We start from the raw sequence: 10,915 nt of genomic DNA, 5'->3' as shown, positions 1-10,915 counted from the left end.
GTTGCAAAGTGTTTAGATAAAAAACACCGCCCACTTTACTTTTCAACCGGGCTCCAGGTGACTGGTGCCTGTTATGTATCGCCACCTAACGGATGAACGTCCACCATGACGATGTTTTATCGAGGATAACCCGAAACTTGTATGAGTAGTGGTCACATTTATCAGTCGGATTTCCAGACTAGCATTCCGCTAGTAGGCTACTCCTGGCAATCAAATTGCTAAGTCACTAACTCAATTATTTCAAACATTACGACTGTGTTGACAGTAGTATATATCAGCATTTTCTGTCTTTAAGACAATTTAATACATTTACTCTAAAGTGAAAGGAAAACATCGAAATGCATATTAATAAATATCCTTTATTACATTTTTCAACATTGCACTATGAACATTACACCCAAATTGTTATTAGAAATGGATGTTCATTATCTGTAAAATCTATATTTAGAATTTCTGTACACATTCATCAGTACAACCTTTGCCACTACACTGAAGTGTCACAGAAGTGAAACAAACGATAAAACAGAACTATTCCTAGTGTCACAGTTACAAGCTCCAACCAATATCTACTGCTCTCCTTAGCGCCAACGTGCATGAAACCAATAACATACGGCTAGATTTGGTCAAGAATAACGAGATGGAACAAGACAAGGAGGAAGAAACTATGAAAATCACATTCATAAAGATGAACGCCAGAACTGAAGAAGAAACATTAATTTAACCTAAGAAAAAATAATAATCGGTGAACCAGACCAAAGTTTGAACCTTAACCCCCCCCCCCCCCCCCCCCATCGTGAAAAGGTGGTGCAGTGGGTCACATGATTTCATTTGACCGCCCACCCTTTGCCCCCGTTGTAAGGTTTTCATAAGTGCTGCTACTTTGAGACGCTAGTGGCGGGCTAGCCGCTCTCCGCGCGCGGGGGTTGGCTGGGCTGGGTGGCACGGCAGTAGTTGGTGAAGCTGTCCCTCAGGTGCTGCCGGTAGCGCCCGCGCTGGCTGTAGAAGGACTTGTTGCTCTCCACGAAGGCCCGGATCTCCTCCGGCGTCAGGCAGTTGTCTTCGTCCGAGCAGCGGTCGGCGTCGCCCTGTGTCGACGGCACGGAAACCCCGTTGTTAGGTGGAATCACATGTATTATGCATGCCAGTTGCTTGACACTTTAATCAGGAGCGTGTTGTATGTTGTATTTAGTTATAGTACATTGTTGTATACGGGGGAATGGGTTAACCTAGCGATTGTTAGTGCTTGGCACTATGAACGTCCTTACTGTGCCGACAGCGATATATATATTGTTTCACCTCTTATGAAAAATGTACTTATTGCATCGTCTGCAAAATGCACTAAATGTAAATGTAAGCAAATTACACTGGGGAGGGCAGTCGAACCCTCAACCCTACCAGGGTTAATTTTGGTTCGAGCTACACAAGACGACGATATAAGTGGAGAAGGGATGCCCAAACGACACGATGGACATGTGCACAAGCCGACGGTGTTTCCCATGTTGCTGGCGACACTAACCAGGAGCTCCGCAAGGCTTTTTGTGCCGTTGTCTGGTTGGCCGCACAGTGCCGGAAGTGCAATACTGGCAAAACCGCCCCCCAGTGCAGGGGGGCGTGTTTCTTTGGTTTGGCAATTCTGGGACGTGGTCACGCCCCCTTTTCCCATTGTGTTGTCGTCTGCGGCACAATCTTTGGCTTTTTGTCCCTGTGAATAGATCGATATTTAAGTATATGTGTACACGCACACACAAAAATTTGAGTCAGTGGTGTCAACGCGTTCTCAATATTCACACTGTACCGCCTTATCACTCACATACAAATGAAAGATATAGGAATTTAACACATTACATACTATGTAACACAACGCGGTAAAACAACGTTTCACTTTTACTATGAAACGTTGGCGACCCCTAGTGGGGGAAACAGGCCAATCCTGGTCGACGTTGGACTTCCATCTCCTCACCTGATCGTTGCATAGACTCTTGCCCTTTCGCTTTTTCTTTTTATTCTTGCACTTGGTGTCTTCCGCATTCGCCCAGCACTCCACACAGCTGTCCACCGCTTCCTCCTCCTCCACCTCCTTGGCTTCTGAACACAGGTGGTGGTTGTCGAGGCCATTTGGGAAGTCTCCTTCACAGGGAGTCAAGCACACTGTTAGATTTAGATTTACTAGTCTCAAGAATCGTCAAAAAAAAACAATGGGGACTTTGTGTTATTTAGGGCACGCGTGAACTCTGACCCCTGCGCTGACCTGCGTCGTCGTGGTTGAAGATCTCCGTGCAGGCCACGTCCGAGCCCCCCCGGGAGCCCGTCTCGCTGCCCTCCATGCTGGAGGAGTAGCCGCAGTCGCTGGCGTTGCTGTGGGGAGACAGGCCTGCGGGACACCAGAAACACACCACCGAGACCTCAATGCCATCGCCAGGGTGCACCTCACATGCGTTGAGAAAGGGCCATTGTGACAATTTGTCGTCATACTGTTTGAACTTGAAAAAGGCAAACTGGTGCACCCGCGGCGGCCTCACAAGAGGGCTTTGTCTGTTTGAGTGGCGCACGGGAGAGGACTTAAACGGGCGGCAGTAGCTCAGGAGAGCGGGTTGGCTTTTCTAAGCCGTTTCAATCTCCAGTTAGACTTTTCACTGAATCTCACCTCAGAGCCTCATCTTCACCTGCGCTCCCAGCTGTTATTATTTAAAGCTTAAATGAGACCTCAGCACCGCCCCCTCAGCTCTGTACCTTTGTTGGTTTGAGGCGAGTCCAGGGTTCTGCTCTCTGGACAGGTGCACGCGTCGCTCCCGCTGCCGACGATGACCTCCGCGGCAACCGTCTCTTCCTCATCGTCGTCCTCCTCTTCCTCATCCGGGCTACCACACGCCTTGCAGCTGACGTCCACAGACTCCAGCGAGCACTGAGCCAGTTCGGAGGACAAAAACAAAAAGGTTAGGCGTGGGTTCAGCATCCCCATTGCCGCATTGCTGGAAGTAATACTCCCTAACCACTACCCTGACAATGATGTCCTCTTTGGGTATGTGACAGCCTAGGAGAAGCACATGTGTGGGGAACGTGGATGTCGATGTGGTCCCGGCCTGGACGTACCTCGTCCAGACTCTTCTCCTTGTCCTCGGGCACGTCGAAGCCACACTTGTTCTTGCGGCGGTTCTTGCGCTTCTGCCTCTTCTTCTCCTGCTTCAGCTCCTTGGCTCTCTCCTCCTCGGAGAGCTCTTCCACAAACTGCTCCAGTCGGCTGATCCCTTGCATCTTCTCCACGGCCATCTGGAGGAGAAAGGGACAGCAAGAGTCATGTCAGAGAGCGTAAAAGAGAGAGCAAGAGAGACAGAGAAAGAGCGACCGAGCGAGGAGACAATACTAATCCGTTCCAACACCACCGCATTCTGGAAAGGAATAAAATAAAATGTGGCCAGCCATTTCCGCCAAGAGAGACGGAAGGGAATTTCAAGCACCTCAAAATTCCTCCGTAGCGCGTCCACCCCCAAGTAGAAGAGCATCTGCCAGGTCTGCTCCTCGGCCCGGAGCTTCTGCCAGATCCGGTGGAGGCGCTCGTACAGGTGGATCCCCAGGCAGGTGAGCACCTCCTCCTGGGCCACGTCCATGGTCTTGGCGTGCCTCTCTCTCCGTCTAGCCGAAAGAAAAACAAAGCCAGCGTACGTGTGAGCGCTTAATAGAAACGAGAATCTATTCAAAGTGGATCTCGCCAGGGCGGAACTGCGGCTTTAAAAAGGTCCCACGACATGCCACCAGGTGTGAGGGCGATTAGCCGTTAAAAGCAGTTTTGAAAATCTGCCCCTTGTGACATCACAAGTGGTGTGCACCACTTGCACGTCCGTCCACCCAGGTGTGTGACGGATAGGAGAGCAACGTTTGCTACAGTCCACCGGGCAGGCTGGCAGACTGAGCCATCCAGCACACGTCTAGATGGACACGCACACTCGGGATGTCGCAAGGGGCAGATTCGTTTGTTGAAGCGCCGTTCCAAGCCGCGGAACGGCTTGGAACGGCGCTTCATGCTTACACACGCGGCGGCACGTCGTGGGACCTTTAAACAGACTCCCCCCCCTTACTCGTAGCCGCCCGAGAACTCGGGCTCGGCGCGGCCAAGCAGGTGGGCGATGAAGTCGGTCTCGCAGCAGACGTGGATGTGCCGCTCGTGGGGGCAGCAGCACAGGCCCTCGTACAGCGCGGCGCAGTAGCCCTTCTCCTTGGTGCAGTCCAGCTCCCCCGCCAGGATGTTGTACGCCCGGAGCACCTTGTTCTTACAGTCGGTGCAGAACCTAGGGAGGCAGGACGCCGTTTCACACATGCGATCCAATTCACTAAGAACACAATGTACGCCTTTATACATAGAATTGACTAATGATACAATATACACCTTTATACATAGGATCCAAATCACCTATAAACACAATATTCACCTTTATACATAGTATCCAATTCACCAACATTACAATATACACCTTTACAGATAGTATCCAAATCACCAGTGATACAAACACATGTTTGCACGTCCCACTATACTGAAGAAAATGGGAGAACTGAGTTATCATGAGGCATGGCAACAACAATTAGAGTATCTGATCATATCAATCATTCAGTAGACATTTCTACAATATCTTGCCATCACAGTTCCTTGGCAGCCTTGCACTTAAGGAAGCCAGCCCCCGACAGCAGCTTGTTAGAGAGCAGGTCCAAACAAACCCTGATGTGAAGCAGCGTGGATGAGAAAAGGTGTGGCAGTACATTACCTATGTTTGCGTAGATACGTCTCTAGTGTCTCTAGAAGGCAGGCACTGTCGATGAGGACCACCTCATCCCTGCACTCCTGGGACATCCGCTCCCACACGTCCATCCAGCTTCCCCTGCGAGGAAAGCGATAGCGTTTCCCACGCTTTCTTTAAAAAGCTTTGGAAACCCCCCATGTTCTTGTCCCACTAATATACGTTGGTACTTCGACCATTCCAGCTCAATTGCAACACTGTCCGAACTAATGTTATTATAGTTAGTTAGAGAACTCTGAGGAGGCTGAATCTGCATTGGAGACCTTTGCTGCCTACCTGCAGGGGATCTGAGGCAGTCCATAGGAAAAACTAATCCTACAGCGGTCACCTGCAATGGCTCCGCCCTTGTCTGTCCCTATACCTATCGCTATGTCTGTCGGCGTCGCCCCTTCACTGAACACTACAGGACACAATTTCACAGCAGGGCACACTATGGCTGCACTAGAGGTCAGGCAATGTGGGAATTGAAGTGCCTTGTGCCTCTGCACAAAATACCCATCAACAGCGTACGGACGAGAGCAGAAACTGAAGTTGAATTGAAAAGGAGAGAGGGAGAAAGAGAGCAGAGGGGGAGATGACTGTACTCACCCCAACGGTTTGGGTTTGTGGGTGTCTAAGGAGTGCAACTGACATCGTTTGTTCTTTTTGCTCTTGGGAATGGCGTCGATCATGTCATTCAACTTTGACCTATCGAAAAAGAAAAGAACAGAAATTCAGAACTGACACGCGGACTCCAGTAAGTAGTAATCCCAAAGTAAGTTTAGGGCTTGATCTACAACTGACATCAACAAAAAAGACGAAGAATTGTAATAGAGATTCCAAGACCCGCCACTCCAAAACCATTTAAAGAAATGGCACCAACGACACACCCCCCCCCCCCCCCCCCCCCCCCCCCCCCGCCAGCCTGGGAATTACAACCGAATGTTCCAGAAAGCCTCACCCGTGGACGTAGAAAAGTGTGAAGAGCTTCTTGGCGTCGGCCAGGCAGGCCTTGGTGACAGAGAGCATGGCGGTGGTCTTCACAGTGAGGGGCTCCAGGGCCGGGTTCCCGGACTCCACCAGCTGGGAGAAGAGGCGCTCCACGCTGCGACGGCAGCCCACGCAAGGCACCAGCTGGGCCAGGGTGCTGAACACCTCCCTGGACGTCACCATCATGGCCGCGTTCAGGTCCTGCTGCTTCAACTTGGAGTGGTACTGGAACACACGTCACACACTCACACTGTTTACTACCTGTCTCGTCGTTTGGCACTTTGTGAAAAAAAGGGTGGAAAAGATGGAGGGAGGGAGTTGGGGAATCGTGTCCTTTAGGTGGACTGCAGACATTAAGCATGGATACATGCCAGTGGACCAACTACTTCTTTGAGAAATGAATACCTATTGACTGGTAGGATAATATGAAAGCCAAATCGGTAATCACAGTATTGTTTCTGTTGTACGAATACCAAGTCACCTGCAGCTGGATTCCTCACAAAGACCTCCGCAGTGGTTCAAATGTCTACGGTATACGCGTCATGATTACACAGGGTCCGTTCAACCTCTTAAGGACTCACCTCTGCAAACTGTATCCATCGGGTAGTATTAATGTACTGGCTGTCAAGGTTCATGACATCCTCAGAAAATTCCATCACCATCTGCCAAATAAAACATGAAATGCTTGTTTGTTATTCTTTCACATTTAGCCATTTCCCCAAAGGTCCCATTTCATAAAATCATATAATGTTTATAGAGAGGCTTGAGATAAGAATAAGCTTCCAACCGATGCTACCTGCATAAATGATAGCATGATTATAGTGAAAAAATAAAAAAAACACTTCATTTGGTATACTGAAGAACTATGACAGCACATAAATCACTAGAATTTCTGTGAAAAGCTTTCTAACCACATGAGATTGACAAAAATGAATAATTACAAAAGAAAATTGAGAATGCCTTTGTGGCATTGCTTCTGCAAAACCACAGGCCATACCAAGCTATTTGTGCTACAATTGTGTGGTACTAGAAGTAACAGTAATGGTTGGTTTAATGGAATTACACTGAGATATTGGATGTTGAAAGCATGGCTAAGAGACAGATGACTATCTCTCAATACTGAACGATAGTCTCTCTGCAAATATCAGCTTGATTCAAGGTGTACCAATTGTTATAAATGCCCAACCCTGCAGTTCATACTTGTCTAAATATAAGTCATACTGAGAGGATTGTGTTAGCTGTGGTAAACCATAATTTAATCCCTTCTATTGGTCATCCGTACACTGGGAAAATCCAATTGGAATGCTAATACCCCCACCAATGTGGGCCTAGTTCCCGGAGCTAATCATCGCATGAATCGTGGCTGGCTCGAGTTGACATGCATATCAGACACACAAATAAAAGGCACATCTTACCGTGAGAGGTTCGTCAATGTACAGGGGAATCTGTCTTGCAAGGAACGGGAAGTCTTCCTCGCCTTCCCGGCAAATCGCCACTAGACGCGCCATGTTTTGTAGCTCTTCAAGTACAGCACAGCCTGTATGTTTCACACAGGGAACCACCACGTCAAGCTAATGCTAATTACACACAGGTCAATTTAAGTGAGCTACACAGTGCCTGTTAACATGGGCTCCGAAGTGTGATTGAACTTAAAAGAGAGACATGACGGCTGCGTGACAGGACGCATATTCCCCGTGCACGACATCCATTCAACTTTAATGTTCACTCGATCATTGACACAGTCGCGACTCGCGGCGCTAGATACAAGTTTGCCCTGACCCATTTAGCCTGCTAGCTTCCAAGCTAGGGAAACACAATCTTCAAAAAACAATTAGGCTGAGATGTGACCATATTTATAAAGAAACGCGGTAACCATGCTACATTTCACAGGGATCAAGCCGATATTAGCCTAATCAACTAATAACCGATTCCTTAACTTACAAAAAAATTACCGACAGGATTTATTTCCCAACCACTTGGGAAATAAACGTTGACAGTTCCTCCAATGTGAGCCCCATCGGATCACAAAGTTAACCAAGCATCGCCCTCTGTCTGGTTCATTAGCGACAATTAAACGTCCAACTTATGTGACAGATACGAGATGATATAAAGTTAAATAGAGCTGATTGGCCGGTGAATGGCTTGCACCTCACCTTACTCGGTCTATATACGATCATTGAAAAACATATTTTTCCTACTCAAAATCAATACCCAAAGCATTGGTATCTGTGCGTATCAATAGTGGTTATTAATATCTCACTTACCCGGTTTCGAAGATTCCTTTTTTTTCTAAACAAAAATAAACAAGTTCGTTCGGGTGGTTACGGTGGAGGAATCTTCATCACTGTTTAACCTTTGCCCTCCGCACGTCACGTCGAGAGACGTAGAAGTCGTCACGGTTCTATGATAGGAAAGTTAACGATAGGAATCCGGATGGGCGCTAGGGGGAGCCTGTAAGAATGTCATGTTCCTGACATATAGGACTCTCAAACGCAGAAGTAGAAATAAACCAATGTAATGATTTATGCGCAAAACCGAGACAAATAGAATTGGCGGTTGAATATTTGCTATTTGTAATGCATTAATGGTGGTCTATAATAATCTGATGACAAATTATGAAATAAAATTGATACAATTATCTAATGTTGTGTTTATGTGTTGGTGCAGAATACAGTGAAGTGCATCTTATTCACAATTTAAAGGTTTTTGTAATGAAATTTCCCATTACCACTGGAAAGATTGACATTTTTCAGTGAGTATAGTAGCCTATATAGTTATAGTCAAATATCATTTCATTTTAAATAAAGCCTTTATTTACTGTTCATTCAACACAATGCATAATCCCAATATATATCATGTACATCATGCTATAAAGGCTAACCAACATTTAAAAAATATTAATTTACAGAATGAAAACTGATTATCCAGTGCAAATACAGTTACAATAGGTTGTTAGTGTAGCTTTAATGAACATGCTATATTTGTCCCTTGATATCTCTCTCTCACACACACACACACACACACACACACAGTTTGTTACACCATTTGCAAAAAACATGTATAATAACATATATTGTATTGAAGCCCCAGCCACATATTTTGGTTCAGCAAAGTTTAAAATAAGTTACCAAAGGAAAATCACCAGAATTTTACAGTTATTTTAAACAAATGTAGAATATGTACAGCACCACAGTTAATAAACATGTAGGCCAGCAAGACAGACACCGAGACATAATCACTGGTGCTAAACGTGTCCACCAAAATGTTAGTCAAGCCGGTCGTAACATTTGCGATCAAGAAAAACAACAACTGATTCCGGTTTATCGCCTGATAGAGACAAAATCTATCCATACTCCTCCTCTTTCCCTCTACGACTGAATCTTTGTCCTTTTCTTGTGGGTTCCATGCCGATGGCACCAGGTGACAGTGTGATTTCCTCTGAAGCATTAGTAACGCCATATCGCCCAAGGCAAGGCACGCAAGGAAAAATGTACACTGAGCCACGATCCAGAGGCAGAAAGACAAGTTTGCCAACCGCCGGGACACTGGCTCAACGGTCGCCTGGCAGAGGAATAAACTGCCATACAGCAGGCCACTTCCCCACAGGAAGTTAAAAATCACTCTGAAATAATCCCTCACCAAGGTCCTTGGCTGCATGAGATAGAGGCCGACTTGAACTCCCGCCATGTATATCGCGATGTAGCCCGGGACGGAAAACATGCCTTCTTTGTTGGCATGCACAAAGTCGACAGTCCTGTCATTGTTGTGGAGCAGAAAGTATTTCAGACCTGTTGTCTCAAGAGCCAACTGGTAGAGACCACCCAGCAGGACGGCAAAGATCCACGAGTGACCGACTGGAAAGAGAGCCAAGAGCAAGGATGCCACGACTCTAACTATGGCTAGGGTGAAGAAGAAATTCCAATGAACCCCATACTCTGTCACATGCTCATGATAGCCGGTCATTTTAACACTGGCTAGTCTTATCAAGCCAAGGACTAGGAGGGGCCAGACAGTCATCAACTGCTTGGCGATGTGATTAATCTTTGATCCAACTATGGTTCTTCCCCGGGCCTCTGGAGAAACAAGGGCATTCGCAAAGACGTACGCCCCTACGCCAAAGTCCATGACCCCTGTACCGTACAATTCAGTTTTAGCATATCTCCTTGGGAACACATTGAAATCCACAGCTAAAATGCTTATAGCAGTTTTGATGTTCACAAGAACTCTAAAGACAGTAACCATGGGAACCCGGCCGGACTGAACGTGACTCTTTAGGAAGTTCTTGCTGGTGACGGTGTGTGGATGTATGGCAGCAGGATTGCCCTTGGCGTGGTAGACGTACCACTGGAAAGCCCCTGACACCAAGGCCAAAGACAGGATGACCAAGTGCAGAATGTCACTTAACATGGTGCATGACAGTACAAGTGGAGCTACAATCATGCAAAAGTCTAGTACAAAGTGAGAAATCCATGGAAACGGCAAGGGGACAGTTCCTTTTGCCTGATAATACAAAATCCAGACGAGTCCTCTGTTGATAAAGCACAAGGGAGTAAGGAATGAGCCCAATGCCACTTCTCCCAGACTGGTCCCGTTGAGGTTGCTGACAAACGCCTCCTTCAGTTCCCGTTGAGACATTGCCTGTAACGATTAGTGATTGAATAAATGATGCAGGGATTCTCTGTATTCAGGGGTATCTGTAAGATATTATGGCAAAGTTCTAGTGATGTTTAGACCAATCCAATTTGCAACATGCATTCCATTAAAAATCAGAGAGCTATGGTGCTTGGACACAATGAAAGCTTTCCCAAAATCCCAATCTGAGGCGTTACAATTCCATCTCAAATTGATACACCAATTTTGCTAATCGACTTCTCATAATTTACCAAAGTGCTGTCGTAGTCCCTACTGGCCCATGATACTACTGAGCATGGGCGAAGGAGTAGCTTATTACACATTATAAACGAGGCCGATATATTACGGTGGTGCCAGTACTTACGATATGTTATTTTATGGAAAACCGACCCGGTTTATTGAAGGTAGCGTCTTTGGAAGCACTACATCGCAGCGACGCTAATTTCTCTCGGACAATGTTGTGGAACTCATTTCCGGGCTTGTTGAATCTGTTGTGAACATGCGTTCACTGGATCACGGACTCGCGA

The 10,915-nt window shown here is 46.8% G+C and overlaps 2 protein-coding genes across 4 annotated transcripts; both read right to left on the bottom strand.

Annotated features, from left to right (window-relative positions):
* Positions 1 to 794: 794 nt before the first annotated feature.
* Positions 795 to 8,124, bottom strand: ggnbp2 (gametogenetin binding protein 2). 2 transcript variants are annotated; one of them, XM_079737786.1, is made up of 14 exons: positions 8,021 to 8,124; positions 7,172 to 7,293; positions 6,338 to 6,418; positions 5,728 to 5,981; positions 5,376 to 5,474; positions 4,755 to 4,868; positions 4,074 to 4,283; positions 3,456 to 3,630; positions 3,091 to 3,267; positions 2,731 to 2,902; positions 2,237 to 2,371; positions 1,961 to 2,127; positions 1,517 to 1,702; positions 795 to 1,085 (listed from the first exon to the last, which is right to left on the bottom strand). In XM_079737786.1, exons 2-14 carry the CDS (start codon positions 7,262 to 7,264, stop codon positions 900 to 902), a joined length of 2,049 nt encoding a protein of 682 aa, XP_079593912.1. In that variant the 5' UTR covers positions 7,265 to 7,293; positions 8,021 to 8,124; the 3' UTR covers positions 795 to 899. The 2 variants fall into 2 exon arrangements, with proteins under 2 accessions (XP_079593912.1, XP_079593913.1); XM_079737787.1 differs by having other exon boundaries at positions 2,249 to 2,371.
* A 422-nt stretch (positions 8,125 to 8,546) lies between these two features.
* pigw (phosphatidylinositol glycan anchor biosynthesis, class W) lies at positions 8,547 to 10,886 on the bottom strand. Of its 2 annotated transcripts, none has more exons than XM_079737668.1 (2): positions 10,753 to 10,886; positions 8,547 to 10,394 (listed from the first exon to the last, which is right to left on the bottom strand). In XM_079737668.1, exon 2 carries the CDS (start codon positions 10,389 to 10,391, stop codon positions 8,895 to 8,897), a length of 1,497 nt encoding a protein of 498 aa, XP_079593794.1. In that variant the 5' UTR covers positions 10,392 to 10,394; positions 10,753 to 10,886; the 3' UTR covers positions 8,547 to 8,894. The 2 variants fall into 2 exon arrangements, with proteins under 2 accessions (XP_079593794.1, XP_079593795.1); XM_079737669.1 differs by having other exon boundaries at positions 10,779 to 10,860.
* Positions 10,887 to 10,915: the final 29 nt, after the last annotated feature.

Source organism: Pollachius pollachius (assembly GCF_949987615.1).
Source record: "Pollachius pollachius genome assembly, chromosome: 6".
In the NCBI taxonomy this organism is placed as follows: domain Eukaryota; kingdom Metazoa; phylum Chordata; class Actinopteri; order Gadiformes; family Gadidae; genus Pollachius; species Pollachius pollachius.
The sequence above is the reverse complement of the archived record's forward strand: the minus strand, read 5'-3'. Positions and strand labels throughout refer to the sequence as shown.

Bases quoted from the DNA above. Each gene is read 5' to 3' on its own strand.
- ggnbp2 (XM_079737786.1), bottom strand. From the start codon at position 7,264: ATGGCGCGTCTAGTGGCGATTTGCCGGGAAGGCGAGGAAGACTTCCCG. The intron at 3,268-3,455 runs GTGCTTGAAATT...TTTCTCCTCCAG, and splicing joins CGCTACGGAGGAATTTTGAG to ATGGCCGTGGAGAAGATGCA. The intron at 1,703-1,960 runs GTGAGGAGATGG...ATCTATTCACAG, and splicing joins AGAGTCTATGCAACGATCAG to GGACAAAAAGCCAAAGATTG.
- pigw (XM_079737668.1), bottom strand. From the start codon at position 10,391: ATGTCTCAACGGGAACTGAAGGAGGCGTTTGTCAGCAACCTCAACGGG.